The 26,937-nt window shown below is 39.4% G+C and overlaps 4 protein-coding genes across 9 annotated transcripts in view; all 4 read left to right on the forward strand.

Moving 5' to 3' along the window:
- Positions 1–26,937, forward strand: part of LOC110947741 (glutathione S-transferase A-like) — a 39,830-nt gene that overhangs the window by 5,865 nt on the left and 7,028 nt on the right. Inside the window, exons 1-6 of one of the 6 annotated variants that reach the window (XM_051955667.1) lie at positions 13,596–13,841; positions 13,997–14,062; positions 14,247–14,352; positions 15,156–15,277; positions 16,016–16,095; positions 16,224–16,926. In XM_051955667.1, coding sequence (XP_051811627.1) covers positions 13,674–13,841; positions 13,997–14,062; positions 14,247–14,352; positions 15,156–15,277; positions 16,016–16,095; positions 16,224–16,353 — 672 coding nt within the window. In that variant the 5' untranslated portion in view covers positions 13,596–13,673 and the 3' untranslated portion in view covers positions 16,354–16,926. Of the gene's footprint in view, positions 1–13,591; positions 13,842–13,996; positions 14,063–14,246; positions 14,353–15,155; positions 15,278–16,015; positions 16,096–16,223; positions 16,927–24,620; positions 24,861–25,829; positions 26,065–26,219; positions 26,286–26,937 lie in introns of those variants that run through there. The other 5 variants (XM_051955664.1, XM_051955668.1, XM_051955669.1 and 2 more) reach the window with 5 other exon arrangements.
- LOC110968377 (glutathione S-transferase A-like) lies at positions 383–3,525 on the forward strand. The gene is made up of 7 exons (XM_051955692.1): positions 383–633; positions 781–846; positions 1,026–1,131; positions 1,953–2,073; positions 2,587–2,593; positions 2,985–3,064; positions 3,182–3,525. Exons 1-7 carry the CDS (start codon positions 466–468, stop codon positions 3,309–3,311), a joined length of 678 nt encoding a protein of 225 aa, XP_051811652.1. The 5' UTR covers positions 383–465; the 3' UTR covers positions 3,312–3,525.
- LOC110968379 (glutathione S-transferase A-like) lies at positions 6,509–10,071 on the forward strand. The gene is made up of 6 exons (XM_051955670.1): positions 6,509–6,753; positions 7,078–7,143; positions 7,328–7,433; positions 8,241–8,362; positions 9,167–9,246; positions 9,371–10,071. Exons 1-6 carry the CDS (start codon positions 6,586–6,588, stop codon positions 9,498–9,500), a joined length of 672 nt encoding a protein of 223 aa, XP_051811630.1. The 5' UTR covers positions 6,509–6,585; the 3' UTR covers positions 9,501–10,071.
- Positions 20,592–24,071, forward strand: LOC110968380 (glutathione S-transferase A-like). Its single transcript, XM_051955687.1, has 6 exons — positions 20,592–20,848; positions 21,003–21,068; positions 21,254–21,359; positions 22,127–22,248; positions 23,153–23,232; positions 23,365–24,071. Exons 1-6 carry the CDS (start codon positions 20,681–20,683, stop codon positions 23,492–23,494), a joined length of 672 nt encoding a protein of 223 aa, XP_051811647.1. The 5' UTR covers positions 20,592–20,680; the 3' UTR covers positions 23,495–24,071.

Genomic DNA, 26,937 nt, shown 5'->3' on the forward strand with positions numbered 1-26,937 from the left:
TACTAGACAGCAGCTGAGTGTGTTGTTTGAAGGTAGAGCCCTGAGCAGAACCATGTGTTGTTCTTGTGATTTCTGCAGCCTTCTCTCATTCAACAAGTTATCTTTGATTAGAAACTGTGTTGAAAACTTGACCGACATGTGGATTATTTCCAAATACAGTCTTTACTACTTCACCACCCTGTTGATACTGGCAGCTGTTCAATTGCACATTGTCCAGAGTTCAAGAACAAACACAAAGGAATTCTCACCTACGTGAACAATCGGCTCCTTTTTTTCCCCTTGACTCACTGATCTTTGGTGATAACACAAAAATGGGATGGGACTAAATTCAACCAATCCGAATGTGGTGGACTGGAGCTTGGATTAAAACCAGGCTTCTGTGTATTTCAGTTCCACTCCTCACTTTGTTCACCAAACCACAACATCTTCTGTCTTCTGGCAGCTGTTGCACTTCACTCTGAAACCATGGCCAAGGACATGACTCTGCTGTGGGGCTCCGGTTCTTCTCCCTGTTGGAGGATCCAGATCATGCTGGAGGAGAAGCAGCTGCAGGGCTACAACCAAAAACTGCTCTCCTTTGAGAAAATGGAGCACAAGTCCCAGGAAGTCCTGGACATAAACCCCAGAGGTCAGGTGGGTTGAAGTCAAACTTGCTGTTTACTGAGAAACCAGTCAAATCCTCTCACAACTTCAGTCTGAATATTTTTAAATATAGGAATTTACACATGCTTGATCTTAAAGTAGTTATTTCAGTTTTTTAATTTCACCCCTGTCTTAAAGTTTCCTGCCTTCAAATGTGGGAAACATATCCTGAATGAGTCCTTCGCCGCCTGCTTTTTCCTGGAGGTGAGAACTAGTTCTAATTAATCCGGATCTAGTAATATTTCATTCAGCCAAGGAGTTAATAAGTAGGAGGACTATTCTGCTTGTCAGACAAACAGACATTCTATGCCGCAGAGAAAAAGAAACTGGACCTCCGTGCTGTTCTTCATAACAGTTCCTCTTTTTTCTGTTCCCAACAACAGAACGAGTACAAGTCCCAGGGAACCAAGCTGATCCCTGACTCCCCCGATGTACAAGCACAGATGTACCAGCGCATGTTTGAGGTTTTCACACTCGGCCAGAAAATGGGTATGTTACCCAATGCATAAATGAGGCATTTGGCTCTTGTTTTGTGAGGCAAGATTTCCATGCTGGCCTTGAAAATCCTTCATCTTAATAAAAAACGGACCAAACGGTGCAAGTTTCTCCAAATTACATGTAAAACACTTGTATTTAGTGACTGTTTACAGACTATCCAGGCAACTAAAGCTCAGCAATAGTTATAGGACTTAGTGGTTGTTGCCATTCAGAGTTCTGCTTTTGGGACTTCAGTGCACTTAGCAACATCATAAACCAACTCTGCTGCCTTTAAACCACTGAGACTTCATGCCAGCTTCTTCAGAAGCAGTTTAACATCATTCATCCCTCCTCATTAGACCTGAGGTGTTCAAAACACATGGTATGCACTAAAGAGTCATGCACTGACTTAATGAATTCATGAAATAATGCATTAAATCTATGTGTATATGAATCTAAACCCTTGCAACAGGTAGTGATGTTGAAGGGTCACATTTTAATCCCACAAAGGATCACATGCTCAGATGTCAAGTGTTTTGTTTCTTGAGGAGGGGTGCTAAACTAACAAAGCTGAAATCCCAGTTCATTACAATAGATAAATGCAGCACTTCAGGCTCTTATTGAACCATTTTTACTGTCCTCAGTGTGAAGCCAATGTTATGTAATAATGTCCTGACTGACCCCAGCCACTCCTGGTAAAAAGAAGCTAAGGCCCAAACTCAATGTGGAAGTCCATGTTATGCAACATGAGCACAGATTTCTTTGATTGGCCTCATAACCCTCATATCTCAGAAAATGGTCCCTACAACTAAATACTTGTTGATATTTTCCAGTGGATGTTATTTACTACAACTACTTGGTCCCAGAGGGGGAGAGACATGATTCTGCTATTCAAAGAAATAAGGAGGCTCTGACCGCTGAGCTCAAGCTGTGGGAGGGATACCTGAAAAAACGGTAAACGCTTTAACACTCACACCACAAGCTAAAGAGTTAACCTAAGCTGGCATTCATATGCGAGAGGCTATAATGTAAGTGATGCTCCAAGTATCATAATGACGCTGGACTATCTGGGAGAGTTTTTACAACTACAGCTTATACAATTTTAAATTTAATCTGAGTAGGATGGAGTTAAATGACTTAATGCTTGAGGAACAGCTCAGCATTTTAATAAAAATGCTCAATCACTGCAGCTGAGATTTAGGTGAGACATTGATTTGTTGACTTAGCCCAGTTACCAAAAGGCTGTGCCAAGAGATACAGCTTGCTGTTGTTTCTTTTAACTATTACATTAAAAAAATACATAAGCTGCTGGACCATTTCTTTGTTGGACCATTTCTTTGTTGGGTGCAGCAACTGCCTGTTAGGACCACAAACCTCTGTAATACCACAAATAGTTTGTGGTGGAGCCATTTTTGAAGGTCACCTGAGAGGTGCTGCCGAGTGCACTTTTAAGGAGACACTAATTAGTTCAGGTGTGGCGCCCAAAAGATACATTTGTTGTTGACCGCAAGCTGGCGTAGGCTGTCGGTGTTCTTTGAGTTGGAATTTGGACATTTGATTTTTGTTTTTGAATGAAATGAATGGATTGGCATATCCAACCAAAGTAAATGACTTGCTGTATTGTTTGTGAAAGCAATGAACTGAGAAACACGCCAGCAATGCCATGAGCACAAAACCGGGACAGTGTGTCACCAGTTTGTTGTATTTTGTTCTTTCAATATAACAAGGATGAAATATAATGCTTTCCCCCCATGTCAATTTATATCTTTAAAAAACGCTTTCAAATATAACGGATGTGAAATATTTAATTATTAATGCAAAAGTGTTTTTTTAAAAAAAATAAATGCTTCTGTTCTCTCTTTTAGGACTGTTGCTTGGCTGGAAAAGAATTCACACTGGCTGATGTGCTTGTTTTTCCAGTCATTGCTTATATGTTCCGCTCTGGGTAAGTAGGTTACAGGACCAAAAATGGCTTTTAGCTGCTTGTCAGGATGGAATAATAAACAGTAACACTTGCACAGTTTAAAATGTCACAGCAAATTTTCCGATATTTTTCCTGTAGGTTAAGTAGTGAGCGTCACCCTGCACTGGGAAAATACTACAACTCTCTGAAGGACAGACCCAGCATCAAAGCCACCTGGCCTCCTACCTGGCAGGGCACCCCCGCACAGGACACACTGAAAGCCATCTAAGATCTAAGTCCTCCTCTGTGGATACACTAACAGTTTCTGTTGTGATTCGATATGTAACCACTCCTTGCATTGCACTACTTTTTGCTAAAAAACTACTAAACTATGCTTTGCTTCTGCTACGAAGAGCAATTTTCTACCATCATTTGTTTGTGACTCTAAATGTAAAAGATTCTTATTGTGCTACAAATAGAAGCAATAAAAAAGAGAATTTAAATTTGACTGCTTTTTTATTTCCAGGTCATCATCCACAGAGAATTCCTTTCAGACCATTTATGCAGAAAATGTGAGCCATTTGAACTAGAGAAAGTAATGTCTTTTTATAAAATGAGTAAGACTATGGAATTATATTTGCAGTTTCTACACAGAGATTTGACTGTTGGCCTCAAATATTGCAAGTTGGTGTTGGGTGCTCTTTTTAAATTTCCATAAACATGATAACAGCTTTGACTTCCTCCTTGCCCTTTCACACTTTTGACAGTAGAGGTTACTAAAAGAAAATTGCAAATGGCATAGCTCCAGTTAAAATATGAACTGTGTGTTGTTTCATGTCAAGACTTCAAATAAAAGACGAAATCACACAGCCTGATTTAAAATGCTTCCAGAAAATAAAGCAGTCAAAGCAAATCTGCAGCTCTTGTTAGGATTCATTATTTTTGATCGTTCTATTAAATATATTACTGTCTTAACAACAAAAAAAGTTGTGTTGAGCTGTGTAAAACAGGAGGGTCTCGAACATTATCCCACACTATGCTCTTGTTAGAAAAAAAAGCTGCTGTGTTTAAGAACTGATAAAATACTAATGACTGGAGTCAGTGCATCAGCTACACTCAACAAAAATATAAACGCAACACTTTTGTTTTTGCTCCCATTTTTTATGAGATGAACTCAAAGATCTAAAACTTTTTCCACATACACAATATCACCATTTCTCTCAAATATTGTTCACAAATCTGTGTAAATCTGTGATAGTGAGCACTTCTCCTTTGCTGAGATAATCCATCCCACCTCACAGGTGTGCCATATCAAGATGCTGATTAGACACCATGATTAGTGCACAGGTGTGCCTCACACTGTCCACAATAAAAGGACACTCTGAAAGCTGCAGTTTTGTTTTATGTTGGTTCAGATTGTTACGTCATTTTTTCAAATTCTGCACTTTATTTTAAGATGTACAGTTTTATCAAAAGTTAGTTATTAATAAATGTTGTCAAAATGTTTTTGAACCGTACTGAATTTATTTGATAAAATGGTATTAATTACATGCAGACACTAATAAAACTATCAGGTTACACATGAAACTAATTCAAGTTAGACATTGTTATGTTCCAGACTTTTGTTTTGAAATATTTTCTCTGACTGGACCTCTTTGAACTTTAGTTGAATACCCCTTGCTGTACATCATTAGATGTTTGCAGGGTGACAGCAACAAGAAGACTGTCATGACAACATAACAGCTTTTGTTGCCCCCATTCACTGTGTTTGTAACTAAGATCAGTCTGTGTCGACTCACACGTGCAGGCTATAGTATTAAAAAATTCTAATGCATTTAGGGTTCCTGTGAAGTCAGTGTGCGTTAATACATTCATAGCAGTTAGCATTTCTTGTAGGCTCTCTGCATTCACACCACATTTACTGATATATTACAGCTATAATATAATCAGTGTGCACTGTAGATTCCAATCTCATATCTCCTCCTTGTCCTAGTAGAAAAGGTGAGTGGAATCTTTGAGGACGTGACCTTTGTATTTTATTATTTCAACGTCAGAAGTGGCTTGCTCTGCACAAAGGTAACTCAAATATCCTGCGTTGGCATGACTTTGCACAAATGAAATATTTCAATGTTGTGTCTTTTGCAAGATTTTTGTAATTTCAGTTTAATGCACAGCCTCTTGGAAACACACCAGCCAAACTGTATGTTCAACTATGTCACTTAAATAAACAACAGATTTGTATCAGGTTTGCAGGAGTTTTTTTTTTTATGACTGAACATGGATTTATATCCTTCACACTGGAGAAGTGCAAGTTTGATCCAAGCTCTGATCCTTGTCTTTGCCCTTTTATCCAGTTTAAATGTGGATAATTACCGGAATAACTGTTATTTCATATGGAAGAGGTGAAATATCCATCATAGAGCTGACTCAAGGCAAAAGCCTCTGCTGATAAGAAGAGAAGAAATAAACTGTTTATAGGGATCACTTTGCATATTCTTACTTCTCATTATAGGATTTGTTTCTGTGAATGGAGTTCATTACTGGCACAACTTAGCTCCAGGTCTCGCTATTAGTAACGAAGGTGTTTAAATTAGTGCAGCATGCAGATGATCACATGCATAAAATCCTTCTACCAGAACTTTTGTTTGAGTTTCAAAAACATGAGCCAAATAGTGGGAAAAGTAATCAAAAATAATTTTCCTCCGAAAACACTAGACCTTTACAATATGAGCCCATGATGCAGAAATATGTCCACATTTACAATTTATCAAAGAACTGCATTTTCTTCTTTGCATTCATTCATTTATTCATTCATTCATTCATTCATTCAACCTTTATTCATACAGGGTGGTGCAGTGAGTAGTTGCTCTCTTGTATAATGTGTACATTGTAAGCATGAGATAAAAAGTACAACAGTTGGATAAATATACAACTTACAACAAAAGATACGGTTGGAGTTGAGAAAGGGTGGACAGGACACCACATGAAATGCTTGATGAACTGGTTTGACTGATGCACATAGAGCAGAACCAGTTGTATGAACCAACATGAGCTGCATCTGCTTTTGAACAAAAAATGTTCTAAGAAACATGAAATGTTACGGGACAGGAGCTGATTGTGTTGTTTGAAGGTAGATCCATGAGCAGAACCATGTGTCATTTCTTGTGATTTCTGCAGCCTTCTTTCTTTCAACAAGTTTTCTTTCAATTAGAAACTGTGTTGAAAACATGACCAAACTATGGATTATTTCCAAACACAGTTTACACTACTTCACCACCCTGTTGGTACTGGCAGCTGCTCAATTGCACATTGTCCAGAGATCAAGAACAGACACAAACAAATTCTCGCCTTTGTGAAAAATCTGCTCCTTCATTTTAACTTGACTCACAGATCTTTGGTGATAACACAAAAATGGGATGGGACTAAATTCCGCCAATCAGATGTGGTGGGCTGGACCTTGGTATAAAACCAGGTTTCTATATGTATTTCTGTTCCACTTCTCATTTTGTTCACCAACCAAAACTGCTTTTATTCTGTCAGCTGTTGCACTTCACTCTGAAACTATGGCCAAGGACATGACTCTGCTGTGGGGCTCCGGCTCTCCTCCCTGTTGGAGGGTCCAGCTCATGCTTGAGGAGAAACAGCTGCAGGGCTACAACCAAAAACTGCTCTCCTTTGAGAAAATGGAGCACAAATCCCAGGAAGTCCTGGACATGAACCCCAGAGGTCAGGTGGGTTGAAGTCAAACTTGCCTTTTACCTAGAAACCAGTCAAATCCTCTCACAACTTCAGTCTGTCCATACAAATATTATCTGTAGGCTCGGTGCCTTTTTGAAAAATGTCCTACCTCTGTTAAAGTAATATACTTTGCCATGTTTCGTTTTGTTTTGTTTTGTTTTGTTGTGTATGTGCTCCAAACCAAAAATGGTCGTGAGCCTGAAATTAATAAAATGAAATGAAATGAAAATGTATTTTTGTTAAATGAATTCATACAACACTCACTTGATCTTAAAGTAATTATCTTAAATTTTATTATCCCCCTGTTTGTCTTAAAGCTTCCTTCTTTCAAATGTGGGAAACATATCCTGAATGAGTCCTTCGCCGCCTGCTTATTCCTGGAGGTGAGAAATTGGCTGAAGTGTTGAACTTCGCTCTAGTTCATATTTCATGCAGCCAAGGAGTTAATAAGTAGAAGGGTTATTCTGCTTGTCAGACAGCCAGACACGCTACGCTGCAGAGGAAAAGAAACTGTAGCTCCATGCTGTTCTTCATAACAGTTCCTCTTTCTTTCTGTTCTATCAACAGAACCAGTACAAGTCTCAAGGAAACAAGCTGATCCCTGATTCCCCGGATGCACAAGCACTGATGTACCAGCGCATGTTTGAGGCTGTAACACTCGTCCAGAAAATGGGTAATCATACTCACATTCACACCTACGGAGAATTTCGAGTTACCAGTCAACCTCAGCATGTTTTTGGTCTGTGGGAGGAAGCCCAGAGAAAACCCATGCGTACACAACGAGAGCATGCAAACTCCATGCAGAAAAATCCCGGGAAGGGGAAGCGAACTGCGGATCTTCTAGCAACAAGGCGAAAGTGTTAACCAACGATCCACAGTGCAGCCCACCTTAAAAATCCTTCATCTTAATAAAAAATGGACAAAATGGTGCAAGTTTCTCCAAATAACGGCTTTACCATTTGGATTTAGTGAGTTTTTACAGACTATCCAGGCTACTAAATCTCAGGAATAGTTATGGGACTTTGCAGTTGTTGCTATCCAGAGTTCTCCCTTTTGGAACTGAGGTGTTCAAATCACATACCGAATGAAGTCAAGATGACCCAATGCGTTAAATCTATCTATATATGAATCTGAACCCACGCAACAGGTAGTGATTTTGAGGGGTCACATGTTAATCCTACAAACTATCACATGCTCAGATTGGTTTACATGTAAAGCTAAAGTCATGAGACCAGGTGCTTTATTGATGAGGAGGGATGCTAAACTAAGATAGCTGAAATCCCAGTTCATTACAATTGAGGAATGCACCACTTCAGGGTCATGTTTGAACCACTTTTACTGTCCTCAGTGTGAAGCCGATGTTGGATAATGATGTCCTGACTGATCCCAGCAACATGTGCACAGATTTCTTTGATTTGCCTCATGGCTCACATATCTCAGAAAATGGTTGTTACAACTAAATACCTCTTGATATTTTCAGTGGATCTTGTTGCCTACAACTTCAGGGTCCCAGAGGGGGAGAGACACGACTCTGCTGTTCAGAGAAACACGGAGGCTCTGACAGCTGAGCTCAAGCTGTGGGAGGGATACCTGAAAAAAACGGTAAAGGCTTGAACAATCACACCGCACACTACAGAGTGTAACGTAAGGAGACATTCATAAGCAAGAGGCTGTAAAATAATGTTACAATACAGCAGCACTTTGAATTACTGTTATTGTTTTTCTCAGTCATATTAAATGTTCATATAAGTGCTGCTCCAAGAATCATAATGAAACTGGATGATCTGGGAGAAGGTTGTGCAGCTACAGTTTACACAAATTTAACTTTAGTCTTAGCAGGAAATAGGTGGATGATTTAATGCATGAAGAACAGGTCAGCATTTTAATAAAAATGCTCAATCACTAGAGCAGAGAGTTAAACAACTACATTGATATATTGGGCTTATCCCAGGTAACAAAAGGCCAAACCAAGACCTACAGCTTGCTGTTGTTTCTTTTAATTATTACATTCTAAAAATTACGTAGGTTGCTTGACCATTTCTTTATTGGGAACAGTGTCTGTCTGTTTGGACTGCAAATCTCTAAAAAAACGTAAATAGTTATTTTTTTTTCAATTGTTGTTCTGTCATTGTCACAAGAATGAAATGTGATGTGGTAATTGAATTTCACAGGTGTCGCCTGGTTAACTTTGTCATCTTTGGACATAGCCAGGTTGCCTATTTGGCCCCATTTTGTTAAGATAAGCTGACTGGAGCTTGGTGTTGATCTTCCATCAGACCCTCAAAAGAGAGCTTTCCCTTCATGTCAAACCACATCATTAAAACACACTTTTAACCCATAATGGATGTGAAATATTTAATTATTAATGCTAACATCCTTCATAAACTCTTGTGTTCTCTCTTCTAGGACTGTTGTCTGGCTGGAAAAGAATTCACACTGGCTGATGTGCTTGTTTTTCCTTACATTGCTTATATGTTCCATTATGGGTAAGTAGGTAAAATAACCAAAAATGACTTTTAGCTGCTTGTCAGGAAGGAATAATCAACAGTAACAACTGCACAAGTTAGAGCATGACAGTCAGTTTTCTTCTTCTTTATTTTTTCCCTGTAGGTTAAGCAGTGAGCGTTACCCTGCACTGGCAAAATATTACAACTCTCTGAAGGACAGACCCAGCATCAAAGCCTCCTGGCCTCCTTACTGGCAGAAATTCATTGAACAGGACACGCTGAAAGCCATTTGAGATCCAAATCCTCATCAGTGCATACACGACCTGTTTCTGTTGTGACGCGATATGTAAACACTCTTTGCACTGCACTACTTTTTGAAAACTACACTTTGCTTCTGCTATGAAGAGCAATTTACTACCATCATTTATTTGTGATTTTAAATGCAAAAAATTCCTATAGTTCTGCAAAAAGAAAAACAATTTTTAAAAAAAATTCAATTTGACTGCTTAATTATTTCCAGGTCATCATTCACAGAGAATTCTTTCAGTCCATTTATGCATAAAAAGTGAGCAAAAGATCTGAACAAGTGAGAGTCATACCTTTAAATAAAATGAGTAATACTATGGATTTATACTTGTAGATTGCAGACAGATATTTAAACTTAGGCATCAAATATAGCAAGTGGGATTTGGGTACTCTTTTTACATTTCAATAAACATGATTACAGCTTTGACTTCCTTCCTTCACTTTTACATTTTTGACAGTAGAGGTCAGTAAAAGAAAACTACAAATGGTAACACCACAATCAGAACATGTACTGTGGGTTGTTTCATACCAAGACTTCAAATAAAAGACTAAATCACACAGCATAAAGATAGACTGTTTTTTTTTATACCATTTCTTGTCTTTGGTTTCTCACTCTGATATCAAAGCAGGTGATTTATTTCCCACTCATCGTGCGATTGTAAGTTTCAATGGTTGTTGTAATTGGTTTAATCATGCTGCTCAAGAAAAAGGCAATGACAGTTAAAATACAGTGCAGTAACCACATTCTGCGTGACACAAAAACTAATATGTCTGCATACCCAGAATAAAATGACAGGGAAAAACAGAAGATTGTCGGGAGGTCTTGGTGCCAGAACATTTGAACGCTGTCGTCAAAAGCAATTCATAGACCCAAGAGGTCAAACTTCACCTGGGTAATATAAGGTTACATAAAGCTGTGTTTTTAAAGTGTGGTTTAAATGAATGGTATATGAGTGCGGCAAAGTTAAATATGTTTGTTTCCTTGGTCACTGCACACAAAGGTAGCTGCACATTGAACTACTGCAAGTGAGTAGCTGAGTGTGTCAACAATCAATTCTGCAACCAGATCAAAGTTGGGACTGAAAAACAGTCCTTTGACCAGCTTGCATTTGCAGAAACACTTTTTAAGCTGTACCTGTGCTTCTTGATCTCATTTCATCTGCAGAGTACCAGCAAAATTAAACAATGGCAGCCAATTTGATTCCCTCTGCAGTCTTTCCTTGAGGAAAGGTAAAACATGCAACATATATGGTATTGACAGGACATAGTGTGTAATAATAACAACAACAATAACTAGAAAAGCACTACGCAGTACTCTGTCAAGGCTGCTCAGTTGACGTATCATTTTCGACGGATGAAATCTTTTTTTTTTTTTAAAAAGACTTTGCGCTGAGCACAGGCATGTGTTATGCATGTGCATGTTATATATGGATACATTTACAGTTACATCTAAATTAATCTTATAAAGGTTTGTTGATTAGTTCATCACTTTTGGCAAGCCTTTCTTTTGCTCGTGTTAAAATAGCTGTTCCCTCCATGCTTTTATTTTGAAGGCATATTGTTAACGTTATGGGCTTTAATTTTGTTACCATTCCAGCAGCACAGGAAATGTCTATCTAAGAAGCAGATTCTTGACACAATGAAGACGCTGCCGAAAAGTCCAAGAATTCACCTAAAAATTTGAAAGAAAACGGTTCCACGCTGTTGCTGTCTAGCAAAGGATATGTCTGAACTTATAAGCAGCGAGCTGGGATGGGGACAAGCACTTATGGTGAAGAAATGAGTGAAGGACAGAAAGGTGAATTTGCGTTCAATTTAAGGCTGATGGCTGAACTTAAGTGTCTGGCTGGGGTTTCCTACATTGCGTGACCTAAATATGTAGCAGGCGGCAGGAATTGATGGGACTCAGAAACACCCCACAGTTTAATCATTTGTTCCTTGTATGATTTCCAACTGATAAACCACGCTCATTTTGTAGTAGGATCGCAATCCTGATCGTCAGTGGGTAGCAGACACAGTGTTCACGTCATGGTTACAGCGACACCATGCCGGCAGCTATGTCTCCCAATGGGAAATCTTTAACAAATCCGTGGATCCAGACTGTAAGCTGCATCACTGCCAAAATCTAATCACTGCTGGAGGTCAGGTGGGATGGGACTTGTGTCATTTCTGACCTTCCCTGAAAATTTCATCCAAATCTGTTAGTTCGATTTTGACTAATGTTTCACACAGACAGACAGACAGACAGACAGACAGACAGACAAACGTGCACCGATCGTCACATAACTTCACCATTCCTTGGCGTAGTAATAATATATTCTGCTTCTTATTATCACATCGTGATTAGCGCATAATAATCCTATCAGCTTCCTGTTCTTAGGAGCAACTAGTTAAGCACTGTTGCCCTGGATGGTACTTAATGCCAAAGTCCTTTCAAAAAAATGTGATAATGATTTCCAGTTTTGGTATGTAGGTTTACCTGTTTGAATCAAATAGAAGAGTTTTAACAAATACCAATAATGGACTATTTAATTTGGCATGCCTTCCATTTTTCAGTTAGCTTTTGTAAAATAAATGAATGAATGAACTTGCGCATTTCCTCCTTATCAGTGCCAGAGTTCCCTTTGTTCACTGCTATCGCACCATAAAAAATAAGCAAAGTTAACAATTAAAAAGCAATGATAAAGTGAAGTACATTTATAGTGGATGTAGTATTTTCATGCCAAGATATTATAAGCTTATTTATTAATTTAATGTCTTAATGTGAGCGCAGTAGGACAAGTATTTTACGAGCATACAAGAAATAAACGAGTTTTAAATGTTTAATGCAGGGCTTCATTCAGTTAATTTTATAGGTTAAGATAAGATAAACTTGATCCCACAGTGGGGAAAGTTCACCGTTACAGCAGCTGCAAAAGAAAAAATACAAAAGCAATCCAAAAATATATACGAAAAAACACGCAGTGCAAATTGGAGAGAACACTGTATACTGAAGATGGTTTTTTTTTCAAGAAGACTTGAGGAAGGTTGTACCAGTTATTGCACATAAGGAGATGGAATACATATGTGAGACGAAAAAGTGCAGCAGTAAACAGACATAGACAAACGAAGTTTATAATGTGGCATTGCAAAGTCTGACTGATGTTGATCTAAAGGACCTGCAGGAACGCTCTTTCTTACACTTACGTGTAGCAATCTGTTGCTGAAGCTGCTGCGTAAGGAGTTCACAGTCTGATGCAGAGAGTGGGAGGAGTTTCCTATGACAGTGGACAGTTTGGCCACAGCCCTCCTCTCTCCCACCACCTCAATGGAGTCCAGGGGGCAGCCACAGACTGTGCAAGCTCTTTGTATCAGTCTGTTGAGTCTGTTCTTATACCACTCAGAGCACCCCAATCCCCAGCACACCACTGCATAGCAGTTGTATGAACCAACATGAGCTGCATCTGCTTTTCGAACAAAGAACGTTTATTACCAGCCGAGCAAAATGAAAACTCATGCACACACTGGAGCTCTCACATGAGATAGGCTGCACACTGATGAAGACACAGATATGAATTTATTGTCAGTGGTGAGAATATGGAATGAAGAGAACAGTATCAGGAGGAGGAGTGTCTCTGATGCACACTGATTGGTCAATGTCTTGAAAATAACATTTCTGATGGAATCTCTGTTGATACTTCTAAGAAACATGAAATATTACTGGACAGCAGCTGAGTGTGTTGTTTGAAGGTAGATCCCTGAGCAGAACCATGTGTTTTTCTTGTGATTTCAGCAGCCTTCTTTCATACAATAAGTTTTCTTTTGATTAGAAACTGTGTTGAAAACACGACCAAACTATGGATTATTTCCAAACACAGTTTATACTACTTAACTGCTCTGTTGGTACTGGCAGCTGTTCAATTGCACATTGTCCACAGCTCAAGAACAGACACAAAGAAATCCTCACCGACATGAACACTCTGTTCCTTTTTTTCCCCTTTGACTCACAGAGCTTTGGTGATGACACAAAAATGGGATGGGACTAAATTCCACCAATCGAATGTAGTGGGCTGGAGCTTGGAATAAAACCAGCCTTCTGCATTTCAGTTCCAATCCTCACTTCGCTCACCAGCCACAACGTCTTCTGTCTTCCGTCAGCTGTTGCACTTCACTCTGAAACCATGGCCCAGGACATGACTTTACTGTGGGGCTCTGGCTCTGCTCCCTGCTGGAGGGTCCAGCTCATGCTTGAGGAGAAGCAGCTGAAGGGCTACAACCAAAAGCTGTTCTCCTTTGAGAAAATGGAGCACAAGTCCCAGGAAGTCCTGGACATGAACCCCAGAGGTCAGGTGGGTTGAAGTCAAACTTCTTGTTTACCTAGAAACCAGTCAAATCCTGTCATAACTTCAGTCTGCATTTTTCTTAAATGCATGAATTTATACAACACATGCTTGAACTTAAAGTAATTATCTTAAGCTTTAACTCCCTCCTTTCTGTCTTAAAGCTTCCTGCCTTCAAATGTGGGAAACATATCCTGAATGAGTCCTACGCCGCCTGCTTTTTTCTGGAGGTGAGAACTTGGTCAAGGCTTTGAACCTGGCTCTAGTTAATATTTCATGCAGCCAAGGAGTTAATTAGTAAAAGGGCTGTTCTGCTTGTCAGACAAACAGACATCCTACACCAAAGAGGAAAAGAAACTGTAGCTCCATGCTGTTCTTCATAACAGTTCCTCTTTCTTTCTGTTCTATCAACAGAATCAGTACAAGTCCCAGGGAACCAAGTTGATTCCAGATTCCCCCGATGTACAAGCACTGATGTACCAGCGCATGTTTGAGGCTTTCACACTCGTCGAGAAAATGGGTATGTTCACCCTGATATGCATAACATGGCTCTTGTTTTGCAAGGCAAATAAAAAATGGACCAAATGGTGCAAGTTCCTCCAAATTACATCTGAACCGCTTGGATTTTGTGAGTGTTTACAGACTATTCAGGCTACTAAAGCTCAGTAGTAGTTATAGGACTTAGCAGTTGTTGCCATTCAGAGTTCTGCTTTTGGGACTTCAGTGCATTTAGCAACATCATAAACCAACTCTGCTGCCTTTAAACCACTGAGACTTCATGCCAGCTTCTTCAAAGACAAATTAACATCATTCATCCCTCCTCATGAGACCTGAGGTGTTCAAAACACATGATATGCACTAAAGAGTCATGCACTGACTAAATAACTTCACGACATAATGCATTAAATCCATGTGTATATGAATCTAAACAACAGGTAGTGATGTTGAAGGGTCACATGTTAATCCCACAAAGGATCACATGCTCAGATTGGTTCACATGTAAAACTAAAATCACACCGTGTTCTTTATTTCTTGAGGAGGGCTGCTAAACTAACACAGCTGTAATCCCAGTTCATTACAATAGATAAATGCAGCACGTCAGGCTGTTATTTGAACTGTTTTTACTTTCCTTAGTGTGAAGCAGATGTTATGTAATAATGTCCTGACTGACCCCAGCCACTGCTGGTAAAAAGAAGCTAAGGCCCAAACACAAAGTGGGAGTCCATGTTATGCAACATGTGTACAGATTTCTTTGATTGGCCTCATAGCCCTCATATCTCAGAAAATGGTCCCTACAACTAAATACTTTTTGATTTTTTCCAGTGGGCTTTATGTACTACAACTTCTTTGTCCCAGAGGGGGAGAGACATGACTCTGCTATTCAGAGAAAAAGGGAGGATCTGACAACTGAGCTCAAGCTGTGGGAGGGATACCTGAAAAAAACGGTAAACGCTTTAACACTCACACCACACACTACAGTATAACCTAAGGAGACATTCATAAGCAAGAGGCTCTAATATAATGTTACAATACAGCAGCAGCACTTTATATTACTGTTATTGTTTTTCTCAGCCATGTTAAATGTTCATGTGAATGCTGCTCCAAGAATCATAATGAAACTGGATGATCTGGGAGACGCAAATTTAACTTTAGTCTGACCAGGATGGAGGTGCTTTAATAAAAATGCTCAATCACGACATCTGAGAGTTGGATGAGAACATTGATTTGTTGGGCTTATCCTAGGTAACAAAAGACCTCCAGCTTGTTGTTGTTTCTTTGAATTACTACATGAAATAAATTACATGCTGGACCATTTCTTTATTGGGTACAGTGTCTGTCTGTTAGGACCACAAACCTCTGTAAAACCAAAAAATTGTATGTTTTATTTTAATTGTTGTTCTGTCACTGTCACAAGGATGAAATATGATGTGGTAATTCATGAGTTTCACAGGTGCTGCCTGGTTAACTTTGTCATCTTTGGACATAGCCAGGCTGCCTGTTTGGCCCAATTTCCTTAAGATAAGCTGACTGGAGCTTGGTGTTGATCTTCCATCAGACCCTCAAAAGAGAGCTTTCCCTTCATGTCAGACTATGTCTTAAAAACACTTTAATCCATCATGTATGTGAAATATTTAATTATTAATGCTAACATCCTCCATAAACTCTTGTGTTCTTTCTTCTAGGACAGTTTTCTGGCTGGAAAAGAATACACACTGGCTGATGTGCTTGTTTTTCCATTCATTGCTTACATGTTCCACTATGGGTAAGTAGGTAAAAGAACCAAAAATGGCTTTCAGCTACTTGTCGGAATTGAATAATGAACAGTAACAATTGTACAATTTGAAGTGTCACAGCCAGTTTTCTCCTTATTTATTTATTTTTTTCCTGTAGGTTATGTAGTGAGCGTTACCCTGCACTGACAAAATACTACAACACTCTGAAGGAAAGACCCAGCATCAAAGCCACCTGGCCTCCTTACTGGCATAAATTAATTGAGCAGGACACGCTGAAAACCGTCTGAGATCCAAATCCTCCTCAGTGGACACACTAACTGTTTCTGTTGTGATGCAATATGCACCCACTATTTGCATTGCACAACTTTTTTAGAAACTATTCTTTTCTTCTGCTTTGAAGAGCAATTTCCTACCATTATTTGCTTGTGATTTTGAATGAAAAAGATTCTTATTGTGTTCTGAACAAAAGCACAAAAAAAAAAAAAGAATTTCAATTTGATTGCTTTAGTATTTCCAGGTCATCATTCAGAGAGAATTCTTTCAGACCATTTATAGATAAAATATGAGCCAGAGATGTGAACAAGTGAGAGTAATACCTTCAAATAAAATGAGTAACACTATTCAATCAAAACTGTCGATTTCTACACAGTGATTTGAGTGTTGGCCTCAAATATAGTAAGTGGGATTTGGATGCTCTTTTTACATTTCAATAAACATGTTAACAGTTTTGACTTCCTTCCTTCACTTTTAAACTTTTGACAGTAGTTGTTACTAAAAGAAAATTGTCAATAGCTACAGTTAAAACATGAACTGTGGGTTGTTTCATACCAAGACTTCCAATAAAAGACTAAATCACACAATGTGAAGAAATGGACTGTTTTTTTTAAAATACCTTTTCTTGTGTTTGGTTTCTCACTCTGATATCAAAGCAGGTGGTTTATTTTCCACTCATAGTGTGATTGTAAGTTTCAATGGTTGTTGTAATTGGTTTAATCATGCTGCTTAAGAAAAAAAGGCAATAAGAGGTCAAATACAATGCAGTCACCACATTCTGCGTGACATAAAAACTAATGTCTGCAGACCAGGAATGAAACAATCATGAAAAACAGAAGACTGTCCTGAGGTCTTGCTGCCAGAACATTCGAACGCTTTTTGTTCTTCACGCTAAAGCTATTTACAGACCTGAGAGATCAAACGTCACCTGAGCAATACAAGATTATATAAAGCTATGTGTGTTTGTTTTTAGCGTGCTTTAAATGAATGGTTTATCAGTGCTACAAAGTTAAATATGTTTGTGTCCTTGGTCACTGCACACAAAGGCAGCTGCACATTAGACCACTGCACGCGAGTAGCTGAGTGTGTCAACAATCCATTCAACAAAGAGATCAAAGTTGGGACTGAAAAATAGTCCTTTGACCAGCTTGTATTTGCAGAAACACTTCTTTAGCTGTAGCTGTGCTTTTTGATCTCATTTTGTCTGCAGAGTAACAGCAAAAAATAACCAATGGCAGCCAATTTGATTCCCTTTGCAGTATTTCCTTGAGGAAAGGTAAAACATGCAACATGTATGGTATTAACAGGACCGAGTGTTACCCATGTTTGATCACATGTACGTATCTTTATTTCACCAGTAATATGTGGTTTGAAAAATGTATTACTACGTTCAGATTACTTTTCTGATATATGAGCGGACAATTCTGACATATGGATATATCTCTTTTTTTAAAGTCTGAAGAATGCAATCAAAAGTTCCAGGAGAACGTGGATTTCCCTGGAACAGACATCAACTTTCTCTGCTCTTCTGATGCACAGCACTGTCAGCAGCTGTGCACCCAGCACCCCTCCTGTCCGGGCTGATTGGACCAGAGATAACAGGTATGGTACTTTAAGTAGTACTTGTGAAGAGTGATGTATTTGATTTAAAATGTTTCCACAAAACAAAGCACTGAAAGTAAATCTGGAATGCTGTAAAACTTGAACAAAATCATGTCAAACCCACTGTCACAAGCAAATGTGTTCACAAGTATCTTTTTTTTTTAATCCAGAGCTTTTATACTGTCAGAAGTCATGAAGGTGAATAAAGATAGTGAAATAAATGGATAATTAGACATTCTTCCAATACTAAGTGTCTGTTTATTACCTCAACTATTTTTCAGTCAATTTAGAGATACCATTAAAAAAAAACAACTACTGGCTTATTATGCACTGACCCAGTCTAAAGATGCTCATTTGGTTGTGTCTGGTTGTCATTCTTGTACTTTTCTGAGAGATGTTGGACAAATTCATTACGTCTACCTGTTTCAGTAGATTAAAATGTACCAGTGACCAGTCAAGTGTGTCTTTTATTGTTTACAATCAGAAAAGTCATGGAAGATTCCCCTTTGGTTGACTAACTCAAAATATGTGACATGGCATGGGAGATGCTGATTAAAATGATTAGCCATTGGCAGACTTCGATCTGGAACCTACATGTGGAGCGTGAGACTACGCCTGGCCTAACTGAAGACATCTCTATTCACGTCAGTAGGGCAGATGATCTGTGATAACATTTTCAAAGTCCTGCATGGCTGTACAAGCACCTGTCAGGACAGTCCCTCAGTTCCTATGCTCTTCGTGTTACTAAAACACCTCCTTTGAGACGGGCTAGCTAGCTACTGCTAGTTAACTGTTTTTACTGCAGACTCAAATTTAACTTAATGGTCCCAGTTGGTGTAAGCCACTGCTGCCTCTGTTGTTAAGTGTGACTGCTCACAGAACACTAATTTTGATGTTCTCTTGTAAGTTGTGAGCTTCGTGTGTCAGTATGAGCACCAAGCCCAAAGCAAAGAAGAAGTCGTCTGTTTGCACAGCTTCTCTGTCCATCACAAGGACCAGAACAAAGCATGTCTCATATGTTTGGGAATTGTCCCTTCAGGTGCTCATGTGACTGAGTGTGAGTGCTGATGTCAGCTTCAGTGTTCAACTCTGGAGAGATGGGTCATGTTTCTGGATAAAGTGACCGGAAAGACAATTGGCTGCATGACCCTCTCCCCTCCTCTTCAAAGAACTCAACTTTGTCTGAGTCTGACAGTGAGGAGTTTCTGGTTGAAGTACCCGCTGCTAGCTGTGCTGACCATGTGAAATATGTTGGAGCCGCCGTCCTCTGAGGGAGGCTGTGACTCAAACATATATGGGCTCAAACATGGGGAGATCCTATGTACAGAGGAGGGACAGTGAATATATTAGTTCAAGGATGCTGAGCTTTGAACTGCCAGGCAGGAGGCCTAGAGGAAGATCAAAAAGGAGGTTTATGGTATCAGTCTGTGCACTTCAGATAATTAGTAACCTCAATGAAAAACCAAAGTACAGTTAAGTACACTGCCAGTCAAAAGTGTGGACACATCTTCTCATTCAATAATTTTTATTTAATTTAAAAAGTGTTAATCTTCCTTGCGTCCTTCGCTTGATTTTTTATATTTTCAGCTTCATGCACAGCCTCTTGGAGACACACCAGCCATACTGTATGTTCAGCTATATTACTAAATCAACAGTTGATGTGTATCAGGTTTGCATGGGATTTTTTTTTTTTAATGTGAGCATGGATTTATATCCTGTTTTGACTGATGCATGCAGAGAAGACCCAGTTGTATGAACCAACAAGAGCTGCATCTGCTTTTCGAACAAAATATGTTCACAAACCAGCCGAGCAAAATAAAATCTCATGCACACTCTGGAACTGTCACATGACACAGACTGTATACCAATGAAGACTTCTTCTTTTCCTTTCAGCTTTTCCCTTCAGGGGTCGCCACAGCGAATCAATTGCCTCCATCTAACCCTGTCTTCTGCATCCTCTTCTCTCACACCAACTACCTTCATGTCCTCTTTAGCCACATCCATAAACCTCCTCTTTGGTCTTCCTCTAGGCCTCCTGCCTGGCAGTGGGAAACTCAGCATCCTTCTACCAATATATTCCCTCTCTCTCCTCTGGACATGTCCGAACATACCAATGAAGACACAGACAAGAATTTGGCGTCAGTGGTGAGAATTTGGAATGAAGAGGAAAGTAACAGGAGGATGATTGTCTCTGATGCACACTGATTGGTCAATGTCTTGAAAATAGCATTTCTGATGCAATCTCTGTTAAACTTTGAAGAAACATGAAATGTTACTGAATAGCAGCTGAGTGTGTTGTTTGAAGGTAGATCCCTGAGCAGAACCATGTGTTTTTCTTGTGATTGCTGCAGCCTTCTTTCATTCAACAAGTTATCTTTTGATTAGAAACTGTGTTGAAAACACGACCAAACTATGGATTATTTCCAAACACAGTTTGCACTACTTCACTGTTCTGCTGTTACTGGCAGCTGCTCAATGTCACATTGTCCACAGTTCAAGAACAGACACAAACAAATTGTCACTTTCGTGAACACTCTGCTCCTTTCTTTTTTTTCCCTTGAGTCAGATCTTTGGTGATGACACAAAAATGGGATGAGACTAAATTCCACCAATCGGATGTGATGGGCTGGAGCTTGTTATAAAATCAGGCATGTGTGCATTTCAGTTCCACTCCTCACTTGGTTCCCTAGACACAACATCTTCTGTCTTCTGTCAGCTGTTGCACTTCACTCTGAAACCATGGCCAAGGACATGACTCTGCTGTGGGGTGCGGGCTCTCCTCCCTGCTGGAGGATCCAGATCATGCTGGAGGAAAAGCAGCTGAAGGGCTACAACCAAAAACTGCTCTCCTTTGAGAAAATGGAGCACAAATCCCAGGAAGTCCTGGACATGAACCCCAGAGGCCAGGTAGGTTGAAGTCAAACTTGCTGTTTACCTAGAAACCAGTCAAATCCTCTCACAACTTCAGTCTGCATTTTTTTTAAAATATATGAATTTATGCAACACATGCTTGAACTTAAAGTAATTATCTTAAGCTTTCATTCCCCCGTCTGTCTTAAAGCTTCCTGCCTTCAAATGTGGAAAACATATCCTGAATGAATCCTTTGCCGCCTGCTTTTTCCTGGAGGTGAGAACTTGGCTGAGGTTTTGAACCTGGCTTTAGTTAATATTTCATGCAGCCAAGGAGTTAATTAGTAAAAGGGCTGTTCTGCTTGTCAGACAAACAGACATCCTACACCAAAGAGGAAAAGAAACTGGAGCTCCATGCTGTTATTCATAACAGTTCCTCTTTCTTTCTGTTCCAAACACCAGAACCAGTACAAGTCTCAGGGAAACAAGTTGATCCCCGACTCCTCCGAGGCACAAGCACTGATGTACCAGCGCATGTTTGAGGTTTTCACACTCATTGAGAAAATGGGTATGTTAATCCTGACATGCACAACTTGTCTCTTGTTTTGTGAGACAAGACTTTCGTGCTCGCCCTGAAAATCCTTCATCTTAACAAAAAATGGGCCAAATGCTGCAATTTTGTTCAAATTACATCTGAACCGCTTGGATTTAGTGAGTTTTTACAGACTTAACAGCCTACTAAAGCTCTGTAGTAGTTATAAGACTTAGCAGTTTGCGATTCAGAGTTCTGCTTTTGGGACTTCAGTGCACTTAACAACATCATAAACCAACTCTGCTGCCTTTAAACCACTGAGACTTCATGCCGGCTTCCTCAGAGGCAGTTTAACATCATTCATCTCTCCCTATGAGACCTGAGGTGTTCAAAACACATGATATGCACTAAAGAGTCATTCACTGACTTAATGAATTCACGAAATAATGCATTAAATCTATGTGTATAGGAATCTAAACAACAGGTAGTGATGTTGAAGGGTCACATGTTCTTGAGGAGGGATGGGAAACTAAAGTAGCTGAAATCCCAGTTCACTACAATAGATAAATGCGGCACTTCAGGATCTTGTCTGAACCATTTGTTACCGTCCTCAGTGTGACTCTGATGTTATATAATGATGTCCTGACTGACCCCAGCCACTGCTGGTAAAGAGAAGCTAAGGCCCAAACACAATGTGGGAGTCCATGTTATGCAACATGTGCACAGATTTCTTTGATTGGCCTCATAGCCCTCATATCTCAGAAAATGGTTGTTCCAACTAAATACCTGTCGATATTTTACAGTGGCTGTTATCTACTACAACCTCAGGGTCCCAGAGGGGGAGAGACACGACTCTGCTGTTCAGAGAAACAGGGAGGCTCTGATAACTGAGCTCAAGCTGTGGGAGGGATACCTGAAAAAAACGGTAAAAGCTTGAATAATCACACCACCCAGATAGCAAACTATGGGTGAATCAATGTTGAATCTATGTTGAGACCTAACGTCGAAATTATACAGAAAGCGCAAGGTTGATAAAATGTTGAGTCAAGGTTTGCTTTTCAACCATAAATCACACTTTACCCAGATAGCAAAAGATGTTAAATCAATGTTGAATTAGGGTTAAGAAGGTTGAATTTTGGTTACGGTTGAAGACTGATGGTTGGATCAACGTTGATTCAACAACATTTTGTCAACATTGAAGTTTGTGTTTAAAAGATGCCATTGACTCTACATTGTATTTTGGTTTAATTAAAATGTTTGACAGGTCAATGTTTAATTAATGTTGAATCTATGTTTGCAAACATGTAATCTATGTAAGCAAACGTTGACTTAACATTTTATCAACCTTGCACTTTCTGTATAATTTCGACGTTAGGTCTCAACATAGATTCAACATTGATTCACCCATAGTTTGCTATCTGGGGCACACACTACAGAGTGTAATCATTCACAAGCAAGAGGCTGTAATATAATGTTACAATACAGCAGCAGCACTTTGTAACACTGTTGTTGTTTCTCTCAGCCATATTCAATGTTAATATAAGTGCTGCTCCAAATATCAGAATGGAGTTTCACAGGTGTCGCCTGGTAAACTTTGTTATCTTTGGACATAACCAGGCTGCCTGTCTGGCCCCATTTTGTTATGATAAGTTGACTGGCGCTTAGTATTGATCTTCCATCAGACCATCAAAAGAGAGCTTTCCCTTCATGTCAGACTATATCTTAAAAAACACTTTATAATAACATAATGAAATAAAAACATAATAGTTGTGAAATTTTTAATAATTAATGCTAACATTCTTCATAAACTCTTGCGTTCTCTCTTCTAGGACTGCTGTCTGGCGGGACAAGAATTCACACTGGCTGATGTGCTTGTTTATCCAGTCATTGCTTATATGTTCCACTATCAGTAAGTAGGTTGAAGAACCAAAAATGACTTTTAGCCGCTTGTCAGGATGGAATAATCAACAGTAACAACTGCACAATATAAAGTCTTAACACCAATTTTCTCCTCTTTTTATTTATTTATTTTTTCCTGTAGGTTATGTAGTGAGCGTTACCCTGCACTGGCAAAATACTACAACTCTCTGAAGGAAAGACCCAGTATCAAAGCCACTTGGCCTCCAAGCTGGATTACATTCATCGACCCGGACGTGCTGAAAACCATCTGAGATCCGAAACCTCATCAGTGGACACACTAACTGTTTCTGTTGTGATTCGATATGCAAACACTCTTTGCATTGCACTCCTTTTTGTTTAAAAACTACACTTTTCTTCTGCTATGAAGAGCAATTTACTACCATCAATTGTTAGTGATTTTTAAATGTAAAAGATTCTTATTGGGCTCTGAACAAAAGCGCTAAAAAAGAGAATTTCAATTTGACTACTTAATTATTTCCAGGTCATCATTCAGAGAGAAATCTTTCAGTCCATTTATGCATAAAATGTGAGCAAAAGATCTGAACAAGTGAGAGTAATACCTTTAAATAAAATGAGTAATACTATGGAATTATACTTGTATGTTTCCACACAGATATTTGACCACAGACATTAAATACAGCAAGTGGGATTTGGGTACTCTTTTTACATTTCACTAAACACAACAGCTTTGACTTCCTTCCCGCATTTTTACATTTTTGACAGTAGAGGTCAGTAAAGGAAAACTGCAAATGCCAACACCACAGTCAGAACATGAACTGTGGAATGTTTCATACCAAGACTACAAATAAAAGACTAAATCACACAGCATGAAGATAGACTGTTTTGTTTTTTCAACATCACTTCTGGTGTTTGGTGTCTCAACTGATATCAAAGCAGGTGATTTATTTCCCACTCATAGTGTGATTGTAAGTTTCAATGGTTGTTGTAATTGGTTTAATCATGCTGCTCAAGAAAAAGGCAATAAGAGGTAAAATACAATGCAGTCAACACATTCTGCGTGACATAAAAACTAATATGTCTGCAGACCAGGAATGAAACGATAATGAAACACAGAAGACTGTAATGAGGTCTTGGTACCAGAACATTCAAACACTTTTCCATCTGCACTCTAAAGCTATGAATAGACATGAGAGATCAAACTTCACCTGAGTAATGCAAGCTTATATAAAGCTGTGTGTGTGTTTAGCGTGCTTTAAATGAATGATTTATCAGTGCAACAAAGTTAAATATGTTTGTTTCTTTGGCCACTGCACACAAAGGTAGCTGCACATTAGACCACTGCACGTGAGTAGCTGAGTGTGTCAACAATCGATTCTGCAAAGAGATCAAAGTGAAAAATGAATTGAAAAATGTATTACTACATTCACATTTTTCAGATTTATGAATATGTCTCTTTTTTTTTAATGTATGCAGAATGCAATCAAGAGCACCAGGAGAATGTGGATTTCCCTGGAACGGACATAACATTCCTCTACTCTCCTGATGCACAGCACTGTCAGCAGCTGTGCACTGTTGGAGCTGATCCTCATTCTCCCCACAAACAGACTATGTATGAGACAGCTCGTGCGCATTCACTGAATGAAGGGAAAGGAGAAGGTATTTAGGTCTCATTAAACATGTGTATTTAACAGTTGATTAAATATAGCATACAGGGCTCTGGGTCCAAACTTCTATCCCTGACAACAACAGGATTCTTGTCAGTTTATGAAGTCTGACACACTATTCTTCCCCTAACCCAGCCTTATATATAGTTTCACAGGTGCGTAAGCATTCAGGATGTGTCTTTCTTCTGATTGGTTGTCTTCTGGGCATCTGACTCCCTCCTTTGTGTATGAGCAGCCATCTTGTTGTCCTGATTCTGATCTGGATCAGATCTTGATTAACTGTTTTGACTGATGCATGTAGAGCAGAACCAGTTGTGTGAACCAACATGAGCTGCATCTGCTTTTCGAACAAAAAATGTTTACATGCCAGCCGAGCAAAATGAAAACTCATGCACACTCAGGAGCTGTCACATGAGACAGGCTGCACACTGATGAAGACACGGATATGAATTTATTGTCAGTGGTGGGAATATGGAATGAAGAGAACAGTATCAGGAGGAGGATTGTCTGTGATGCACACTGATTGGTGAATGTCTTGAAGATAACATTTTTGATGCAATCTCTGTTGAACTTCTAAGAAACATGAAATATTACTGGACAGCAGTTGAGTGTATTACTTTAAGGTATATCCGTGAGCAGAACCATGTGTTTTTCTTGTGATTTCTGCTGCCATCTTTCATTCAACAAGTTATCTTTCGATTATAAACTGTGTTGAAAACATGACCAAACTATGGATTATTTCCAAACACAGTTTACACTACTTCACCGCCCTGTTGATACTGGCAGCTGCTCAATTTCACATTGTCCACAGTTCAAGGACACAAAGAAGTTCTCGCCTCCTTGAAAACTGCTTTTGATTTATAGATCTTTGATAACACAGAAATAGGATGGGACTAAATTCCACCAATCCGGATGGGGTGGGCTGGACTTTGGAATAAAACCAGGCTTCTGTGTATTTCAGTTCCACTCGTCACTTCATTCACCAGCCACAACGTCTTCTGTCAGCTGTAGAACTTCACTCTGAAACCATGGCCAAGGACATGACTCTGCTGTGGGGCTCCGGATCTGCTCCCTGCTGGAGGATCCAGATCATGCTGGAGGAGAAGCAGCTGAAGGGGTGCAACCAAAAACTGCTCTCTTTTGAGAAAATGGAGCACAAGTCCCAGGAAGTCCTGGACATGAACCCCAGAGGTCAGGTGGGTTGAAGTCAAACTTGCCTTTTACCTAGAAACCAGTCAAATCCTCACTCAACTTCAGTCTGCATTTTTGTTAAATGTATGAATATAGACAACACATGCTTGAACGTAAAGTAATTATTTTAGTTTTTCATTCCCCTCTGTTTGTCTTAAAGCTTCCTGCCTTCAAATTCGGCAACCATATCCTGAATGAGTCCTACGCCGCCTGCTTTTTCCTGGAGGTGAGAACTTGGCCGAGGCCTTGAACTTGGCTTTAGTTAATATTTCATGCAGCCAAGAAGTAAATAAGTAGGAGGACTATTCTGCTTGTCAGACATGCTACACTGCAGAGGAGAAGAAACTGGAGCTCCATGCTGTTCTTCCTCTGTTATAGTATATACAGACCCAAGAGCTGGAAGTGAGATTTCAGACAGAAGAGCAATTTAAAGGAACTTTTATTTACAAGACAGGAACAAGATACAGAACTACAACTCGGAAATGGAAAACTACACTGGTGCACAGAAGCAACAGGTTTTGCCTAAGGCGGCAGGATGATACGACTCCTCAGAGCGGGGAGGCAGATTAAATACAAGAATAGAACAAAGATAACATTAGCAGACCTACCTATGGTAACACCAAGGCAGGAATACAATCAAGAATGACTCGATACAATAATCAAGATTATTTTTACAACTAGTAGATCCACTTATGGTAATTGCAGCCCACGACACAAAGCAAGAAACAGGCCCAAAGATAAATCGTGAATACAAACTACCATAAATACTAATACAACGACCATGGGTCTGCTAGAACCGGAGCCCAATCAATAATGCCAGTAAAATTTAGGAGTGGAGCTATCAGTGAATTGGAGTCTGGTATTATACATGTTGGAAA

The sequence above is a fragment of the Acanthochromis polyacanthus genome, chromosome 11 (assembly GCF_021347895.1).
Source record: "Acanthochromis polyacanthus isolate Apoly-LR-REF ecotype Palm Island chromosome 11, KAUST_Apoly_ChrSc, whole genome shotgun sequence".
Classification (NCBI taxonomy): Eukaryota; Metazoa; Chordata; class Actinopteri; family Pomacentridae; genus Acanthochromis; species Acanthochromis polyacanthus.